At 37.7% G+C, this 21,495-nt stretch overlaps 1 protein-coding gene across 4 annotated transcripts in view; it reads left to right on the forward strand.

The window, feature by feature from the left end:
- PRKDC (protein kinase, DNA-activated, catalytic subunit) overlaps window positions 1-21,495 on the forward strand; it is a 202,058-nt gene that overhangs the window by 498 nt on the left and 180,065 nt on the right. For 2 of the 4 annotated variants that reach the window (XR_011421174.1, NM_001163858.2), the window contains 14 exon segments: window positions 1,581-1,657; window positions 1,758-1,850; window positions 4,709-4,783; window positions 5,542-5,650; window positions 6,081-6,193; window positions 6,281-6,380; window positions 13,158-13,213; window positions 13,298-13,328; window positions 13,835-13,992; window positions 16,813-16,959; window positions 18,335-18,499; window positions 19,514-19,682; window positions 20,027-20,076; window positions 20,702-20,827. Coding sequence is in view for 3 of the 4 variants with exons in the window: in NM_001163858.2 (NP_001157330.1) it covers window positions 1,581-1,657; window positions 1,758-1,850; window positions 4,709-4,783; window positions 5,542-5,650; window positions 6,081-6,193; window positions 6,281-6,380; window positions 13,158-13,213; window positions 13,298-13,328; window positions 13,835-13,992; window positions 16,813-16,959; window positions 18,335-18,499; window positions 19,514-19,682; window positions 20,027-20,076; window positions 20,702-20,827 (1,469 nt within the window). In the remaining variant the exon portion in view is untranslated. 4 annotated transcript variants of the gene reach the window in all.

Here is a 21,495-nt window from a genome sequence, read left to right on the forward strand (position 1 = left end):
TTTCTTTCCCCTTAGTCTTCCCTAAACCCACCAGTACGTTTTCCAAACCCTTGTTTTTGCTGTTCCTACTCTTGAGAAGCATTTCAGAATTCTAACTGGAAAGTTATGCTGTTCTTTTAACTTTTTAGCAATGCCTGAATGAGAACTTTTTTCCCTTTGTAGTAAACGTGCCTATTTTTAGCACTTTTGAAATATATCATTGTGTGAGATCTCCGATATTCCTTTTTCTGTAAAAGACAAATATGTGGACCTTCTCCATTGTGTCTTCTCGTAATTAAAAAGGATAGGTGCGATTTTCTTTCTAAGTGGTCACTGCTAAATATAGTGGAGAAGTAATGTAAACACCTTAAGCAAGATGCTATTACCTATATGTTGTCAAGGATGTGTTAATGGGGAAAAAGATGAAGAAACTAACAACATGATGTAAATGCTTTCTAGTCTCAGTTTCTAAATTAGAGTTCCTTTTTGTCCCTTTAATAATTTGTTTATAAAGCAGTGGCATGTTTACTCTGAGTTTTCAAAATATGTTTTTTCATTTGAGAGATTATGGAGGAGTGTATTAGTTTTCTGTTGCTGGTGTAACCAAAACTACAGTTTAGTGGTTTAAAACAATACAAGGGGGCCATCCTGGTGGCACAGCAGTTAAGTTTGGAGGTTCTGCTTAGGTGCCCAGGGTTTGCCAGTTCAGATCCCAGGGTGCAGACCTATGCACTGCTTGTCGAGCCATGCTGTGGCAGGCATCCCACATATAAAGTGGAGGAAGATGGGCACGGATGTTAGCTCAGGGCCAGTCTTCATCAGCAAAAAGAGGAGGACTGGCAGTAGTTAGCTCAGGGCTCATCTTCCTCAAAAAAACAAAAAAAACCCAAGTTGTTAATCTTAAAATTCTGTAGTGAGAAGCCCAACACAAGGTTTCACCAAGCTGAAACCCAGGTATCAGGCAGGGCCGCTTTCCTTTCAGAATGCTCTGGGGGAGACTTCATTTCCTTTTTCATTCATGTTGTCAGCAGAATTCAGTTCCTTCAGTTACAGGACTGAGTTTCCTTTTTCCTCACTGAAATTCTTTGCTTCTAGAGGCCACCCACATTTGTTTGATCATGATCAAGGCTCCCTTCCTCCATGTTCAAAGCTAGCAACAGTGAGTCCAGTAACTCATGCTTGGAATCTCTCCTGCTCTGCTGTCTTCCCATCTCTCTTATTCCTCCCTCCTCCACTTGTAAGGGCCCATGTGATTACATTGGGCCCGAGGGGTAATCCAGGATAATCTCATTTTAAAGTCAACTGATTGGCAACCTTAATTCCATTTGCAACCTTAATTTCCGTTTGCCATGTAAAGTTAGTGTATTCAGAAGTGTCACATCAGGGATTAGAGTTTGGGCATCTTTGGGGCCATTATCCTCCCTACTACATCACTGTGGGAAATCATCTGGAGTTTTCTGTTTTCCTTGTCTAAATACAGCAGCCTTAAGTTAATGTTTTATCACTTTTAAGGGTGAAATGAGAAACATGCAATCCCTTTATGGTGGGTTATGGAGTGCTTCTTGGCAGTTCTCACCTTACTTTTTTTTTTCTTTGTCCAGCGTTACAGACTTCCTTGGTTTTTTCCAAAGATTTTGGTTTACTTGTATTTGTTCGGAAATCACTTAGTATTGATGAAGTAAGTTGAAAATTTTCATTTTGCTTTTCTCGTATATTCCTTTATGTTGGCATGACTCTTGTACCTATATTTACTATGATGTCTATTTCTTTTTTTATAGTTTCGTGATTGTAGAGAAGAAATCCTAAAATTTTTATATATTTTCTTAGAAAAAATTGGCCAGAAGATCACACCTTATTCTCTTGATATTAAGGTAAGGAGGAAAAAACATACTTCATTATATACCAATGTCTACTTTAACTTATGGTGTAAGTTAAACTTGGATTTTTATTTTATTTCTGCCTTGGTCATTGGGGAGTTTACCTATTTCTGCTTGATTGTGTTAGAAATGAAGTGGGCTGTTCTTTTGTTTTGATTTAGTAAGCTAAGGCCCTTGTCAGAAACTATTTTGGTAACTTTTTGCACATAGAATAATGCCTTTTATAAAAAGACAGAATAAATTGTATTTTTTGAATTGTGGGGAGATTTCAGAACACTTGAAAAAAACAACTTTAAAGCATTCTCCCAGTGGGTAAGGTTCACATTTCTTGTAGTTCATGCGTTCTCTTGGACAACAGTCTGAAAAGTTTGCCTCTCTGGTGCCTCCCATTCTCTTCTGACCTGCCTTTCCCAGGTTTCCTTATAATTTACTATGGAACTAGTAATCATAACTTAAGTAGTTCTTTCTCAGACTTATGCTTTCAACAAGGGCCACATCTCAAGGTAAGTTTTCTCTGCTCGTCCTAAATCTGCTGCTAGTTCTTGGATGCTAAGAGTGGTTGAAGAATACATATTGAATCTGAGGTAATTTATAAGACGTTATTTTATAAATTGTAACTAGCTCTAATATGTAAAATATTTTTAGTGATTATCAGTCTTTTTTTTTTTTTAACAGATTTTGATTTCCTTTTTTGACTTCTAGTCTTTCTTGATTGGAATGTTAATATTCTAGAAAACTCTCTCAATAGTAGGAGTAACTAACATTTGTAGAGTGCTTCATACCATACAAAGTTCCTTAATATACACTTTGTCTTATTTAATTTTTACCAGAACTCTTCTGTGAGGTAGATATTCTTAATTTCTCTAGCTTACAAATGATACTTAGAAGCTGAGACTCACCCAAATCTTAGAGCCAAGTTGCCTCCTTCCAGAGTGCCTGCTTGTTTCATTACACTACATTGTTTTCCTGTAGAGTCTCAGCCGTTCTGCTCTGAATTGCTTTACTTACCTTTTTTATTCTTCGTTCTTTCTTTTCTTTTTAGAGATTGGCACCTGAGCCAACATCTGTTGCCAGTCTTCTTTTTTGTGGTTTTTTTTCCTTCTTCTCCCCAAAGCCCCTAGTACGTTGTTGTATATTATAGTTGTAGGTCCTTCTGGTTGTGCTATGTGGGGTGCTGCCTCATCTTGGCTTGATGAGTGGTCCCATGTCCATGCCCAGGATCTGAACCAGTGAAATCCTGGGCCGCCAAAGAAGTGTGTGCAAACTTCACCACTTGGCCCGGGGCTGGCCCCTCTTTCTTTCTTGATATATGGCAACAAGTGCTATGGGAAGTATATAAGGAGGAGTAACATTTTTTTTTTCATTTATTTATTTTTAACTTTTTATTGAGATTATGATAGTTTACAACCTTGTGAAATTTCACTTGTACATTATTGTCAGTCATGTTGTAGGTGCACCACTTCACCCTTTGTGCCCTCCCCCACCCCCCCTTTCCCCGGGTAGCCACTAATCTGTTCTCTTTGTCTATGTGTTTAACTTCCACATATGAGTGGAGTCATACAGAGATTGTCTTTCTCTATCTGGCTTATTTCACTTAGCATAATACCCTCAAGGTCCAGCCACGTTGTTGTGAATGGGATGCTTTTATCCTTTTTTATGGCTGAGTAGTATTCCATTGTATATATATACACCATATCTTCTTTATCCAATCATCAGTTGATGGACACTTAGGTTGTTTCCACGTCTTGGCTATTGTAAGTGATGCTGCAATGAACTTAGGGGTGCATGGGACTTTTGGAATTGCTGATTTCAAGTTCTTTGGATACATACCCAGTAGCAGGATGGCTGGGTCATATGGTATTTCTGTTTTTAATTTTTTGAGAAATCTCCATACTGTTTTCCATAGTGGCTGCACCAGTTTGCATTCCCACCAGCAGTGTATGAGGGTTCCTTCTTCTCCACAACCTTTCCAACATTTGTTACTTTTTGTTTTGGATATTTTTGCCATTCTAACAGGTGTAAGGTGATATCTTAGTGTAGTTTTGATTTGCAGTTCCCTGATGATTAGTGATGTTGAACATCTTTTCATATGCCTATTGGCCATCTGTATATCTTCTTTGGAGAAATGTCTGTTCATGTCCCCTGTCCATTTTTTGATTGGGTTGTTTGATTTTTTGTTGTTGAGTTGTATGAGTTCTTTATATAGTATGGAGATTAACTCTTTGTCGGATATATGACTTGCAAATATTTTTTCCCAATTAGTGGGTTGTTTTTTTTGTTTCAGTCCTGTTTTCATTTGCCTTGAAGAAGCTCTTGAGTCTGATGAAGTCCCATTTGTTCTTTCTATTGTTTCCCTTGTCTGAGAAGACATGGTGTCTGAAAAGATCCTTTTAATACTGATGTCAAAGAGTGTACTGCCTATCTTTTCTTCTAGAAGCCTTATGGTTTCAGGCCTTACCTTTAGGTCTTTGATCCATTTTGAGTTTATTTTTGTGAATGGTGAAAAAGAATGGGCCATTTTCATTCTTTTTCATGTGGCTGTCCAGTTTTCCCAGCACCATTTGTTGAAGAGACTTTCTTTTGAGGAGTAACATTTTTTAATCCTGCTGAGGTCTCCATGTACTTTGTGTTTCTGATAATTGTTGATATTATCACCATAGCATATTCTATCAATGTTTTCAGTAGTTTTTAATCTATATATCTGTATACTCTAATGTTTGACTTTTAAGAGCTAAATATTGTATTATGTCCTATCTTGGGGTTGCTCCTCTCAGAGATATAGTTTTAGCTATTGTTAAGTCTTAATTCTTATGTCTTATTGATGATTTTGGTATCTTTCCTCTTAAACCTAGAATACTTGTACCAGTGTTTACACAAAAGATAAAGCTGCCAAATGTAAAATTCCGGCCCTAGATCTTCTTATTAAGGTAATGTTACATTTCTAAGTACAAGTGTTTTATATTAAAAGTATAACTTAAAAAACACAGTTGGAGTTTGGGATTATATTTTGGGTGAGGGATGTTGGAGGAGAGGCTTGAATCACATTGATGGATGGGTAAGATTCACGTTTTCCAACCATCACCCAACAATACCTTGCTGTTTTTCTCTCAGACCCTTCTAGGTAGCAAAGGAAGAATTTTGGGTTGTGAGGGGAATTAAGGGGAAAAATAGCTAAGGAATTTACTTCTCCTCCACTGTCCTCATTACCCTTATTCTTAAAACCTGCTGCTACGAGGAATTGCCAAAATTCACTACATTGTGTCTCTTATTTTTTTCCTAAAACCTTGCAGTGCAAATAGGTCTCTGTGTTGTATTTAAGTGGTCACTGGAGCTCACTCTCACTTGTGTCTCTCTCTCAGATGCGTTTCTGTTTTAGAATTCGTTTGGATCTTGTTGGTCCTTGTCTTAAGTGCCTCCAAGAGAATGGTTCTAGTCATGGTCTTGGTTTCTTGGGAAGGTAAAATTAAGTCTACCCTGTCTTCCCGTTTGTAACCCCTGTGTTTTTCCACTACTCACCTCAACCTCTACCTCCCAGATAATCTGGCTAGATAAGAATTCTGAGAGGACAAGTGTAAATCCCCTGGAGACACATGGTTCTGGAACTTTGCTGTTACAAACACACTGAGATAGATGAAGACATTTCATTATTTTCTTCTTTAGTCAATGCTAATTTGCATTCTTTTAGTTACTTCAGACTTTGAGAAGTTCTAGACTCATGGATGAATTTAGAGTTGGAGAATTATTTACCAAATTCTATGGAGAACTTGCCTTGAAAACAAAAATACCAGATACAGGTGAGAGGCATTAAATGTTTTTAAAAATATTTTAACAAATAAATTTTGAAAAATTATCAGTGTAAAACCTAGATTTTCTCTTCCAAGGTATTTATATGTTTTACAGATGAATCTTTTTAGCTGAAAATAAACCAAAGTGGAAACAAAAAAAAGTCTAAAGACTCTGCTTATAAAAATTTTAGTCTTTACAAATGATTTATTTAACTAAAAAACTCACAACACATGTCAAATGTAATTTAGTTTATAAGAATAGATTTGTGTAAAACTTACAGAAAAGATTCCAGTACATAAAACTAGATATTTTGTGTGTCTTATCGTGAAATTACTTTTCAACTAAGCATCTTCTCATTTTCTTATTCATATATTTTTGTTTGGTCATTTTACTTAAATGAAATTTTAGGCCTTCATTTATCTAAAATTTATTTTGCAGTTTTAGAAAAAATATATGAGCTCCTAGGAGTATTAGGTGAAGTTCATCCTAGTGAGATGATAAGTAATTCAGAACAACTGTTCCGGGCTTTTCTGGGTGAACTTAAGTCCCAGGTATGATAAACTTTATGATATTATGCTTCCATGGATTTGGTTATTTTTTTCTGTTTTAATGACATCATCTTAAAACTTTTCTTTTAGATGACATCAACAGTAAGAGAGCCCAAACTACCTGTTCTGGCAGGGTGTCTGAAGGGATTGTCATCACTTATGTGTAACTTCACTAAGTCCATGGAAGAAGGTATTGCTTGACTTGACTTGATTTTCTTTCTTTATTCAAAAACTATAGGTCTAAAATGAACAGCCTGTTTATTTTTTTGAACTTTTAAACCAATTTTGGATTCACATGCAGTTTTGGGAAGTAATTCAGAGAGATTCCATATGTTCTTCACCCATTTTCTCCTAGCGATGAGACTGATAAAGTCTACTGACCTTATTCAGATTTCACTAGTTTTTTTTTAAAGATTGGCACCTGAGCTAACATCTATAGCCAATCCTTTTCTTTTTTCCCTTTTTCTTTTTCTTCCCAAAGCCCCCCAGTACGTAGTTGTATATTCTGGTTGTAGGTCCTTCTGGTTGTGCTATGTGGGATGCCATCTCAGCATGGCTTGATGAGCGGTGCCATGTTGCGCCCGGGATCCGAGCCGGCGAAACCCCAGGCTGCCGATTTGAAGTGTGCAAACTTAACCATTCAGCCGCTGGGCTGGCCCCAGGTTTCACTAGTTTTATGTGTGTGAATTTGCATGTGTGTGTTTATTTCTGTGCAGTTTTATCACATGTAAATTTGTGTGTGCACCACCACAGTCAAGCCACTGAATAGTCCATTACCACGAAGATTCCTCGGGCTACTGTTTCATAGCCACAGCCACCTCTTCCTTGCCCCCCTCCTCCCACAACCACTATTGATCTATCTCCCTCTCAAACTTTGTAATTTCAAGGTTGTATAAATGGACTCATACTGTGTAACTTCATGACTGGCTTATTTCACTTAGCATAATGTCTTCAGGGTTCATCCATGTTGTGACACGTCAAAATTTCCTTTTTAAGGTCAAATACTATTCCATTGTATGGATATACTACATTTTGTTTATCCATTCATCTCTCAGTGGACACCTGGGTTGCTTCTACTTTTTGACTATTGTGAATAATGCTGCTGGAAAATTGGTGTGCAAATATGTGTTGAAGTCCTTGCTTTCATTTATTCGGGTATACACCTAGAAGTGGAATTGCTAGATTATGTGGTAAAGCTACTTTTAATTTTTTGAGGAATTGCCATGCTGTTTTCCACAGCGGCTGTACTATTTTACATTCTACCAGCGATGCTCAAGGGTTCCAATTTCTCCACATCCCTACCAATATTTGTTATTTTCTATTTTTTGATAATGGGCATCCTAACAGGTGTGAAATGGTATCTCATTGTGGTTTTGATTTGCCTTTCCCTTATGACTGGTGATGTTGAATGTCTTTTCATGTGCTTATTGGCTATTTGTATATCATCTTGGGAGAGATGTCTATTCAAGTCCTTTGCCCATTTTTTAATCAGATTGTTTGACCTTTTTGTTGTTGAATTATAGAAGTTCTTTATATATTCTGGATATCAATTCCTTATCACATAGATCATTTTCAAATATTTTCTCCCTTTCCATAGGTTACCTTTTCGCTCTTTTGTGTCCCTTGATGCACATAAGTTCTTTATTTTGATGAAGTTGAATTTATCTGTTTTTTCTTTTGTTGCTTGTGCTTTTGGTATCTATCCATGAAATCACTGCCAAATCACTGCTGAATTGTTTTTGCGCCTTTGTGAAAAATTAGTTGGGTATATATGTGTGGGTCTATTTCTGAGTTCTCTGCTCTGTTCCATTGGTCAATGTCTCTATCCCCCTGCTAACAGTATACTGTGTTTTTAACTGCAACTATATCATGAGGCTTAATATCAGGTAGAGTTAAATCTTCCAATTTTATTCTTTTTTTTCAAAATTCTTTCAGTATTATAAGGCCTTTGATTTTCTGTGTAAATTTTGGAATAAGTTTGTCTGTGTCTGAAGAAAACCTTGCTTGGATTTTCAAAGTCACTGCAGTAATCCTGTATATTTGAGGAGAATTGACGTCTTTACAATGATGAGTTTTCCAATCCATGAGCACAGTATATCTCTCCATTTATTTAAGTCGTCTTTGATTTCTTTCATCAGCATTTTGTTATTCTTAGGATACAGATCCTTGCCTATCAGTTTTAAAGTCTAATATACTTTTCTTCAGAGCTATCAAGAGTGTTCTGCTATATTATCTCAAAATTAAAGATTTAGAGGATAATCTGGCTATGAGAACATTATAAGCATTAGGAAATACATCTCTTTTTAAAAGGTAAATAAAACTTTTAACCCTGAAAGATTCTTTTTTAAAAAAACTCTATTTGCTCTCTTACCATTTTTGTTGAAGTTATTGACAAATATTTTTTACCTCCTCTGTGAGTTTGCTTTTATTAGGTTGAAACATAAGAAATTGCCAGCATCCAATGATTTTTGCCCTCAAAAACAGCAATTTCATATGTTTCAACCTAATATTTCTCCTCACCCCTTCTTTGTTGCTTCTTCCTAAGAATATTGGAGTAGCTCTGTGTGCTTTCGCTTCCTCTGTCTTCTCTCTCGTTTCTTCCTTATCCTGTTGCTGACTTCCCACTCTGTCAGGTTCTTGCTCAAAGATCACCCATTTTATGAAGGCTTCGTGATTCCCCTGAGCTGAGTCACTTCCTCTAGCTCCTGTATTCCCTTCCGTTACAGCTCTTACTACAACGTATTTTTAATTTACCAGGTTATATGTTTATTTCTGTTACTTGACCCTGCTGGCCAGTAATAATTTGTCTTTGTATTTGCTTGGCATATTAATTGACATTCAGTGAACATGTATAGTTCAAGAAAAACAATAGCACTGTTGCTCATTTACCATGTGCTAAAGATTATTTGAGACATGTTGCAAGGAAGATTTCTGTAATAACTCTCTAAGATAAGTAATAATATCTCTGTTTTATAGCTTAGAAAGCTAGAACTAAGACAAGTTAAGTAACTCGCCCAAAGTCACACAACTAGTGTGGTAGGCAGAATAATGGCTTCCAAAGATGTCCTCATTCTAATCCTCAGAAACTGTGAATATGTTAGATCACATGGCAGATGGGAATCAAAGTTGCCGATAGAATTAAGGTTGCTAGGGAGCTGACCTTGAGATAAGGAGATTATCCAGGTGGGCCACGTGATCACAGGGTCCTTAAATGTGGAAGAGGGAGGCAGAGGAGTCAATGTCGGAGTGATGCAATGCAAGAAAGACTTGACCTCCCATACTGGCTTTGAAGATGGAAGGGGGCCATGAATCAAAGAATGTGAGTGTCTTCTAGAAGCTGGAAAAGACAGCGCTTAGGGCCTTTAGAAAGGAACACAGCCATGCTCACACCCTGATTCTAGCTCCCTGAGACCCATTTCAGATTTCTCACCTCCACCACTGTATGGTAATAAATTTGGATTGTTTTAAGCCACAAAGTTTGTGATAATTTGTTATAGCAACAATAGGAAACTAATATAACCAATAAGTGGCAAGACTGGGACTTAAGCCTTGGTCTGAGGCTAAAATTTCTAGTTTTTCTGTCATGCCAGGATCATGCGACTTCAAGCATTAAATACTATACTGATCCATTCATTTGTACAGTATTTATTTCCTGGGTGCCTTCTATCTAATGAGTGACTAATTAGGTGTTGGATTCAGTGACCGGAATCACCAAGTTCCTACCATCTTGAGCTGAGTCTAGTGGAGGAGACAGACAATAAGCAGATGAATAAGCTATTACAGGTTTCAGGGTTCAATTGTGAACAAGTTGGGTACAGTGAATAGGAATATTGGAGTGTGGAGAGATGGAGGATGCACACAGCCCGCTGGTTTTTTCTAAGGAGGAAACAAGAAGCTAAGGCCTGCAGGATGGCAAAGAACTAGCTGGGGAAGAGCTGAGAAGAGCATTCTCTAGGCAGAGGGACCTGCAAGTACCCAGGCCTCAAGCCTGGGCAGCACGTGGTGATCATAGGGGTTCAAGAGAGCTAGCGTGTCTGGAGCTCAGTGGCATGAAGAGAGGGCCTGGGATGAGATTGGCCAGGGTGTGGGGTCAGTGTGTGAGGGGCTCCTGAGCTGGGATTTCATTCCAAATGGAATGGGGAGCCATAGTTTTTCTATAAGGAATGAATATGGGTCAATTGATGTTTTATAGCTTGACTGCTGTTAGATATGTTTTAGTGTAGGGCTGAGAGACTTTGCTCTTGAGTGTGAGAGTGAGCAACTAAAGTCTATGCACTGATTATTAAGCTGAGTGGGATGGAGGAGGACCAGATTTCAGGCGGAAACCTGGCTTTTTGTTTTGGGCATGTTTAACTGTAGACACTATGGAACACCCAAGCTTAGATGTTAAGTGTGCAGTTGCATATGTGAGACTGGATCTTGTAGGAGAAATTAGACCCCAAGATATAAATTTGGAAGTCTTCAGCATAGAGATAATATGTAAAGCTATGAACGTGAGCAAGATTAGCCAGGGGGCACAGACAGAGAGACTAGGGCAAGGATGGAAGGAGGGAGTCTAGGGGAGGGAATGTGGTGCTGCCTTCTCTGGGGGAAGTCTGAATGTAGAGAGAGCAGAGCAGCAGAGTAGGTCCAACTCAACAAGTGCAGCTTCAATTGAGTGTCAGAGGAGAAACCAGACAGAGCGGTTGAAGGTGAAGCAGTATGGTGAAGACAAGGTGAATGAAAGGAAGGAAGTGGAGGCCATCTATAGAAAACCCTTTAGAGAAATCTTACAACAGAGGAGAGCTAAGAAATGTGGTATAGCTGATGGGAGATGTGTGGATAAAAGAGGGTTTTTAAAACAGGTGGAAAAATTTGTACACTTATGTTCCTAGTAGCACTATCCGCAATAGCTAAAAGGTAGAAACAACCCAAGTATTCATCAACACATGAATGGATAAACAAAATGTGGTGTGTATACATACACACACACACATACATAGAACAGAATATTATTCAGCCTTAAAAAAGGAAGGAAATTCTGGGTCTGGCCCCATGGCCAAGTGGTAAAGTTTGCACACTCCACTTTGGTGACCCAGGGTTTCGTCAGTTTGGATCCTGGCTGCAGACCTAGCTCTGTTCATCAGGCCATGCTGAGGCGGCATTCCATATAGCAGAACTAGAAGGACCTACAACTAGAATATGCAGCTATGTACTGGGGGGCTTTGGGAAGAAGGAAAAAAAAGGGAGGAAATTCTGACACATGCTATGACATGGATGAACCTTGAGGACATTATGCTAAGTGAGATAAGCCAGTCACAAAACTGCAAATACTGTAGGATTCCACTTATTAGGTAGTAAGACTAGGCACATTCATAGAGATGGAAAGTAGAATTGAGATTACCAGGGGCTGGGGGGAGGGGGAGTTAGTGTTTAATGAGTACAGCCTTTCTGTTGGGGTGATGAAAATGTTTTGGGTATAGATAGTGGTGATGATTACACAACAATTTGAATGTATTTAATGGCAGTGAATTAATTGTACACTTCCACAAAGTTAAAATGATAAATATTTTGTCATAATTACCACAGTGAAAAAATAGGTAAAAGAGCATGCTTGTAGAGGGAGTGGTCCACTAGAAAGGAGACATGGACACAGGAGAGTGGATAGTGGGAGACAGAGCCTGGGGAAGGCATGAAGGCCAGGATAGTGTCCATTTCCACTAGTGAGAGCTCAGGCCCTTGAATCCCTGGGCCTCACTGTTCACCAAGTCCACTCATTGCTGACCAGCTGTGTACTGACAAGTGCCTGGTACCCTTGTCCACACACCTGTGTTGACACTGGCACTTTGTATCAGAATGACCTTTTCCCCAGCTAATACCTATTCTTTTAGGCCCTGCTCAAGTGCTACCTTGTCTGTAAAGCCTGTCTTGAATAGTCACAGCCAGAAGAAATGTCTCCTTGTATTGAATTCCAAAGTAGCTTTTTTTGCATCTCTTTTATGGCCTTATCCTACAAACATGCTGATAGTTCTCTTGTCTTAAGCCCTCTCTGACCCCTTCTCCTTCTATCTTCTGTCACATCTGGCCTCTTTTTCAAATGTATCAATCCTGGCAATCAAAGCAATCAGTTCTTGAGCCTCTGCTATTTGCAAGTCACTGTTTCAAGGGCAGAGAACTGGGTGATGAAGAAAGTATGATATCTGGACAGCTGTGGTGAACACTGCTGGGAGACACAAATAATCATGATGTCAGTCAGGCCAAGATGACAGCCTCAGATTATAGTTGTGCACTTGTTTTATCTTCCGTTTTAGGTAATAAATTTACTAAGGTTGAGAATCATATTCCCATAATAATTTAGCATATACTCTGTTGAATAAATGCCTGGGCGTATTGGGAAGCTAATGTGTTTGGCCTTGTTTAATCCTCCAAACAACTCTAAAAAAAAGGTATGTAGTGTCCCTTTTTACAGATAAGAGAACTGAGGCTCTGAGAGATTATCGAACAGTGCTTGTAAGTGATGAGTTGGGATTTACCCCCATGTCTTTGTTGTTCCAGATTTTCTTTCTGCTTTATTGCGGTAATAACTGTGCAGCAGTAATAACTTGCAGCTCTCTAGCTGAATCCAGTGATAGAAGATGTTACTCCTTGGGCAGGCCCTTGGCCTAGTAGTTAAGTTCAGCATGCTCCGCTTTCATGGCCCGGGTTTGGTCCCTGGGTATGGACTAATACTACTTGTCGGCAGCCACTCTGTAGCAGCGACCCACGTACAAAATAGAGGAAGATTGGCACAGATGTTAGCTCACGGACAATCTTCCTCAGCAAAGAAAAAAGACAGAAGATGCTACTCCTTAATTCACAGGAGACTGTTGGGTCAATATAGATGTCAAGCTGTCTGAAATAAAGCTGTTAGTTATAATGTCCTTTGTGAAGTTTGTTAGATGATACTGTTATGATTTGTAACAGAGGCTTCTTTTTGGTTTTTTCCCAGATCCCCAGACTTCAAGGGAGATTTTTGATTTTGCGTTAAAGGCAATTCGTCCTCAGGTAGGATTAATATCACTCTAATTCTTTTATAGTTGAGACTTGTGATTGTCAAACATTGATGGTAAATTTTTTTTTTTTAAATAGATTGATCTGAAGAGATATGCAGTGCCCTTAGGTGAGATTCTATGTTTAATGAGATAGAATATTTCAGATTATTAAATTAAAGTCTTACGTAAACTTTTGCTTAAATTACGAATGAAAGTAAGCGTGATAACATCTGTGATTCATGTGCAATTATTTATAAGGAGGCTTTTGGAAACTTTGCACTTTTTGCACACAAACCCTGGTTGAGATGGGCACACTTAGATTACATGATTTAACAAAAAATTACTTTAGAGCATCTTTCAGGGGATCCAGATTATTTGATTCTGACTTTATCTAAATAAATCCTGATCCTTCTTCTGAGCTTTGTTTTGGGGGTCAGTGGCCAAATCGTGGGCCTGTTAATTCAAATGGAAGTTGGTGGCATCAGAGCTCTTACAGGGTCCCTAGATCCTTGTTGTGTAATGATACTGGATCTTCATCACCAGTTTTAATTTTAACATATACCTGAAGCTTTCATAGTTCTTTGTTCTGCCTTTTGTTTTCCTATTGTAAATATAACAATTTTTGCAATTGCAGCTGGTTTATGCTTATTTACCCTGCATGCATCTCAATTTAGCACCTGCCTTTTGGAGAACTACGTTTCTTTGTTTGAAGTGCTGTCAAAATGGTGTGGCCATACAAACATAGAATTGAAAAAAGCCGCACATTCAGCTCTGGAGTCTTTTCTGAAACAGGTACTACAAATTCAACTTGCATTTAAAAGTATTTTTTCCATGCAAAAAATTAAATTCCAGTCTTTTGCATGCACATTTGGGAAATAAATAAAAGTTGATTCATTAGCTTTTGTAGTATTTAAAGAAAGAAGCTTGTTTCTTGATCAGCTGCATGGGTAGCAGCACAACTAGAAGAAAGCTAGGAAGATGCCAGATGTGATCAGGGCCTCAGAGCCAAGATTGGGGCAAGTCTAATGGACAGAAGAAGTAGCAATGAGGAGATGGAAGGAAAGGAGAGCTGAGAGGCCAGGGCTCCTTTGCTCTGGGGGCAGCCTGGTGGAGGTGAGGGCACTCATCTCCTGGGAGGTAAGGATCAGCTGGCATGTTAAGATAAGATACTTGTGTTTCCTGTTATATCAAGAGCAAAGAGAGCCTGTTTCCCCTGTGTTTTTTCCATCTAGATGGGGTGTGGTTGCAGAATTTGAACCTGTAAGTTTGAAAACGTGTTATCAATTAGCTAAGGAGAATGTGCTTGTGATTGTAGTTCTGAGCGTCCAAAGGTATCTGGAAATTCCTGCTGTTCAGGCTAGGTGTTATGGAATCAGACTCTTTGGGTTGGCTATGATGGAAAATACTGAAGATTCACAACAAAAGTTTTGTCTAGAGCAGTGTTAGAAATGGTGGTTAAATTCAGAAGCTAGTCCACAAAGACCCGAAAATACTGAAGAGTCACAACAGAAGTTTTATCTGAAGCAGTGTTATAAGTCAATGGTGATTACATTCCCATGGTAGTCCATGAAGACCTATCTGAACTGTGGTGCAGATAGTATTTCATTATAAGGTTATGCCGTGGTTTGTTTATGGACATTTGGGTTATTTCCAGTTTTGAGCTGTTTTAAATAAAACAGCTAAGAACATTCATGAGCAAGTATTTTTGTGGGCATATGTTTTCATTTCCCTTGATAGAAACCTAGGAGTAGAATTGTTGGGTCACGAGGTAGATATATATTAACTTTACAAGACACTGCTAACCCCTTTCCAAACTTGTTGCACCATTTTCCATTCCCACTAGCAATGCATAAGAGTTCCAGTCACCCCTACCCACATCAACACTACTGTTGTCGGTCTTTTTAATTGTAGCCCTTCTAATCGGTGTATATTGTTACCCTACTGTGGTTTTAATTTGAATTTCCCTAGGAGTATGGATGATGATCTTTTTCCCCTGTGGTTATTAGCCATTCTTATATCTGTTTTGTGATGTATTCATTCAGATATTTTGCTTATTTTAAAATTAGATTATATGGGGGGCTGGCCCCTGGCCGAGTGGTTAAGTTCACGCGCTCTGCTGCAGGTGGCCCAGTGTTTCATTGGTTCGAATCCTGGGCACAGACATGGCACTGCTCATCAAGCCACGCTGAGGCAGTGTCCCACATGCCACAACTAGAAGGACCCACAACAGAATATACAACTATGTACCAGGGGGCTTTGGGGAGAAAAAGGAAAAAAATAAAAATCTTAAAAAAAATTAGGTTATATGTCTTTTATTAATGAGTTGTAAGAGTTCTCTATATAATTTGGATATAAGTTCTTTTCTATAGATAATGCAAATAATTTTCTTCTGTGGCTTGCCGTTTCATTTTCTTAACAGACTCTTCCAAAGGGCAGAGGTTTTAAAGTTTGATTAAGTGCATTTTACCAGTTTTCTACCTGGCTCTTCCTTTCTGTGTCCTCCTTGACAATTGTTTGCCTATCCTAGATTGCAGAGGTTTCTTCTTAGTTTTCTTCAAGGAGTTTTGTAGTTTATAGTTTGAACATTTACATTTAGGTCTATAATCCTTTTTTTTTTTTTTGGTGAAGAAGATTGGCCCTGAGCTAACATCTGTTGCCAGTCTTCCTCTTTTTGCTTGAGGAAGATTGTCCCTGAGCGAACATCTGTGCCAGTCTTCCTCTCTTTTGTATGTGGGATGCCTCCACAGCATGGCTTGATGAGTGGTATGTAAGTCTGCGCCCAGGATCCGAACCTGTGAACCCTGGGCTGCCAAAGCGGAGTGTGCAACCTTAACCACTACACCACCAGACCAGCCCTTTGGTCTATAATCCATTTTGAATCAGTTTTTGTGTATGGTGTGAAGTAGGAATTGAAGTTGATATTTTTCCCCCAGCTTTTGGTTTGACCACCATTAGCTGAAGACTTTTTTGTCCCCGTTGACCTTTGGTACCTTTGTTAAAAATCAGTGGGCCATATGAGTGTGGGTTTGTTTGTGGACTCCTTGTTCCATTCACCTTTGTGTCTGTCCTTATACCAGTACCCCACTCATTGACTCCTCTAGCTTATTAAAATCTTGAAATTAGGTGGTGGATGTCCTCCAGCTTCTTTCTTCTTTGCCATTATTGTTTTGACTATTGTATGTGTATTTTTAAATTTAAACATTACTCCTTTGGGAAAGAAACTTTTCTTTTTTTATTCAGTAGGTACTGGGGGGCTTTGGGGAGAAAAAGGAAAAATAAAATCTTTGAAAAAAACCCAAAAAACAAAAAACCTCTTTTGTGCATATGTTTTCCTGCATTGTCCTGGTCTCTTTCAGTCCCTATCTCTGGGAAAGACACATCACATATAATAAAATCTCATTTAAGAGAATGGCTCTTTTGAACTTGATGGAAACTCAGCAGATCGAAACATTGGTTCTTTATGACTAAAAGCAATTGTATGGAACTATAACAACATGTTGATAATATTTAATTAAGCAATTCTAGCCTTCTCACATTTGTATAGATTTCTTTGCTTTCCAAAAAGTAAACATTTGCTTTTGTTTCTAAAAAGTAAATATTATGCAATTGCAGGTTTCTTTTATGGTGGCAAAAGATGCAGAAAGGCATAAGAATAAGCTGCAGTACTTTATGGAGCAATTCTATGGAATCATCAGGAACATGGATTCAAATAGCAAGGATTTATCAATTGCAATTCGTGGATATGGACTTTTTGCAGGCGTATGACTCCTTAGTTTACTCTTATCTTTTTAATTTCATTTGAGTGTTTAAAGGAACATAATTTATCGCATTTTTAAATAGTATCTTACACTTCTGAGAATATTGTTGTTTGCTCTCAACTTGTTTTTTCAGTGCTTACTATTTACTGTAATTCTGTATGTGTATTATCTCAAATCGTCATAACTCTCTTAAGTGCTTTTAGGAGTATTATTTCACTTTACAGATGAGGAAACTGAGACCCGGAGAAATTAGGTAACTTCTCAAAGGACACATAGTTAATAACTGACAGAACCAAAACGTAAATTCAAGTCTGAAGTGTAGAAATACTTTGTTTTTCTACTATGCTATGCTGTCCCTTATGCTTATCTTATGAGATAAAATTGTAGTTGATATCACTCCACATGTTAAAAAGAGTTCTTTTGACAGAGGTATATTTAAAAATATTGAGAATAGCATTTGTTATTTCCCTTTTAATGGATCTCTATGACTTCTACTTTACAGAGACTATCACTTGCCACCTCTCTTTCTGCAAATCTGCCCATCAATGTCTACTCCCCTGTTTCAGGGAAAGAGAGTCCCTCTTTCCAGCCTTCCACTCTTACTACTCATTCCACCTCCGATATTTACGCATTTGTTTCCAAATTCTCCCTTTCCCTTGTTTTTTTTAAATCTTCATCTCCATGCGTCTCGTTTGACACCTTTAAATATACTTAGGGCAGAAGAAACAGTATGTGAGAAGGCTCAGAGGTAAATGAGAGCATGGACTTTTCAACTTTATATACTAGTATGGTCTAACCAACTTCACCTTGTTCACTGTGGTTAGATAAGTCCGCAGTGTAGCTACAGTGTGACAGAAAAGGAAGAAGGGAGAGGACTCTAAAAAGATAAAGCAGTCAGATCCTCAAGGAGGCTAGACTACATCTGAAGTCTGAAGAAACCTTTGGGGAATCTGAAGTTGGGTAGTAGCTTTATCAGATATGTGAGTTATAAAGGTGTCTCTGGGTGTAGGGTGCAACGTGGTGTACTAGTGGATTCCAACTGAGTTGAGTTCTCAGTCTCTTCCTCTGCGCAGCTAGCCTCGTTGGGGCAGGGACTACGTCTCATTTGTCTTTGATACCTACTATCTAAATAGTGCCTACAATATAGCTGATGATCAGTAGATGTTTTGGGTATGAATAAATATTTAGAATGTAATTACAGATTATTTTAAAAAGCATCTTTATAAGATATGCTGTATTTTATATCTGTATTTCTTTTCCATTAAAAAGCTTGTTAATATTCAATTTATAATTGTGTGGCTTAACACAACACCTTAAATATCATTATTTTGACATTGATAAGATTGATAAAGACTTTTGTTTTACCTTTCCTAAAGCCTTGCAAGGTTATAAATGCAAAAGATGTTGACTTCATGTACGTAGAGCTCATTCAGCGCTGCAAGCAGCTGTTCCTCACCCAGACAGATACTGTTGATGACCATATTTACCAGATGCCCAGTTTCCTCCAATCTATTGCAAGTGTCTTGCTTTACCTTGATACAGTAAGTGAAATGGTTAATTACACTGAGCACAATTTAAACTATTTAATCTCAGTTCTTCAAATAACTTAATGGGGTCATATGAGTTGTATGCATTCAGTACAGGCACCATTGTGATCTGGGTCACATTTTTTAATTTATTTTTATTTATTTTTTGAGGAAGATTAGCCCTGAGCTAACATCTGCTGCCAATCCTCTTTTTGCTGAGGAAGACTGGCCCTGAGCTAACATCCATGCCCATCTTCCTCTACTTTATAAGTGGGACATGTGCCACAGCATGGCTTGTAAGCCATGCCATGTCCGCACCTGGGATCCGAACCGCAGAACCCCAGGCCGCTGAAGCAGAACATGTGAACTTAACTGCTGTGCCATCAGGCTGGCCCCTGGGTGACATTTTTAGTTAGTGTTTTGTGTCAATAGAATTGTTGTCTTGAAACTTGAATTTTTGTTACCCAAAGCAGGAAAAATTATTTGTTACTCTGTCTTTCTAAAAGATTAAGATTGCTGCCTGGGGTAGAATTACACCTTAGGTATCATTCAGACATTTTTTTTTTTAAATAAGAATTTATTATTTATTTATTTATTTGGTGAGGAAGACTTGCTCTGAGCTAACGTCTGTTGCCAATCTTCCTCTTTTTTCTTGAGGAAGATTAGCCCTGAGCTAACATTTGTGCCAATCTTCCTCTACTTTCTATGTGGGATGCCTCCACAGCATGGCCAATGAGTGGAGTAGGTCTCCTGGCTCCTGGGATCCAAACCTGCCAACTTGGGCCACCGAAGTGGAGAGTGCAGAACTTTAACCACTTAGCCACAGGGCCAGCCCCCTCAGTCAGACATTTTTATTCTGATTTTTTTAATACAGTCACAATAATAAATGTTAAACTGATTAGCAGATTAGATAGTTTTTTCATCTATCTAATATGTATCTAATCGACTTGTAATTACTTTAAATATTCTATTATTCCTATATTTATTTATTTCTTCCCCTAACTTTAGTTTGCTCTCCATTTCTCGTAGATTCCTGAGGTGTATACTCCAGTTCTGGAACATCTCATGGTGGTACAGATAGACAGCTTCCCACAGTATAGTCCAAAAATGCAGCCGGTGTGTTGTAGAGCCATAGTGAAAGTTTTCCTAGCCTTAGCAGAAAAGGGACCAGTTCTCTGGAATTGCATTAGTACTGTGGGTAAGTCTGGAATTCACTCTTGTTTCTACGGTGATGAATAATGAATTCTTAACATGTTGTTTGATGCAGATAAAGAACATCTGGTTGCCAAATTCTTCTGTATCTTTTGATGCATTTTGGAGAACTAATTTTTTGATGGACCCAAATCTCCCTTTTCCATCCTTTTTTCTCTTTCTTTTGCGTCTGAATCTTAATAGTTCAAAATTTAAAACCAAAGATATTAACAAATTAGAGAAAAAATTGAGAGGTAAAGTTATATTAAAAAAAATAATGGCTGTCATTTTTGTTGAGTGGTTGTATTTTTCAGTGTTCCCTACATTTTTGTTTTCATTTTCTTTTTTCAGTGCATCAAGGTTTAATTAGAATATGTTCTAAACCAGTCGTCTTTCAAAAGGTAAATTCTGAATCTAGTTATTTGAAAATTAATCTTTTGTCACTGTGAGTTAGAAATGTTGCTGGGCTTTTTAGTTTGTAAATATGCAGAAGTGGCCTTTTTAGTTGTTAGTCATGTTTTTAGCTGTGACATTTTGAAAAATGTAGGAAGTAATACCTCTATATTTTTCCAGATGAAAAACCTTCCCCTAAGTTATGAAACATCTTTAAACATAACTTTACTATTGTGTACACATTTTTACAAAAATAACATTTTCTCTCTTGAAACTCTAGGACAAAATACTTAGATGTATTACAGGAGTTACTTGAAGTTTCAGGAAATAGCATGAGATGAGAGATTGACCTGTGTAAGAAAGTGAGATAAATGATTTATAACACATTCCTTTTATATTGTTTTGAAATATTTGTTAGTGCATTACTGTTGTAGTCCCAATTAGAAATGTCATGACTTTTTTTTAGCTTGCTTTTTTATTATGCTTTCATAATATACTATCTTCTTCAATCAAATTACAGTCTCCTACTGGTGGCTCTTATAGCTTAAAAATTCTGAAAATCAGAAATTTCTAGCATCAGTGTTTAGTTTATAAATCTATCAGTAAATATTGGTATGTTGTCTTCCTGCCTAGGGTGCTGGGTCTGAATCCGAAGACTATCATACATCAGAGGAAGCTAGAACTGGCAAATGGAAAATGCCCACATACAAAGACTATTTGGATCTTTTTAGATATCTCCTGAGCTGTGACCAGATGATGGTAAAAATGACAATTTTAAAGCCATAAAAGTACCCTAGTTCCTCTTTATTAGTCACCATAGTTTTACAGTTAAGACTTACTTATTTCAGAATTATGTTTTACTAACTTTTAATAATTGTTTAAAGTACTTCAAGTAATAAAAAATTTAAAAAGTGTAAGTTAGGATAGTTAAAGTTGAGACTAGGAAAAAAACGATTAAAAGGAGCAAAATCATAGAAGTCATTTAAAATTAATTAAGTGCTGTAGCTGCGTCCTTATCTTAGCTTGAAGTGTCTCAGTGCAGTATAGTTGATGCTAAGTTGTTCTTTCTAAGAGATCCAGCCTCTTAGGTAACAAAAACATAGTAGTATTATCACCATGGAAGAGCTATTCTCTTTTTACTTGTTAAAGATGAAGATAAATCCAATTGATTTAATAGGTATGAAGAAGATTGGTGCACAGCTATTATTTACATCGTTTATGATTAGGATAGTGACTCTGCCTGACATATTTCTATCACATGTTTCTTTAATGTCTACTTGAAGCCAGGTGCTGGCCACTATTTTAACATAGACTTTGACAAAACGTTAATAGTCTAGGAAAAGCAATTTTTGTCAGATAATTCCTGTCCTGTGAAAAATCTTAGGAGTTTTTAGTTCTTTTTTATTGAGGTAAGATAGTATAGCAGT

This window comes from Equus caballus, chromosome 9 (assembly GCF_041296265.1).
Source record: "Equus caballus isolate H_3958 breed thoroughbred chromosome 9, TB-T2T, whole genome shotgun sequence".
NCBI lineage: Eukaryota > Metazoa > Chordata > Mammalia > Perissodactyla > Equidae > Equus > Equus caballus.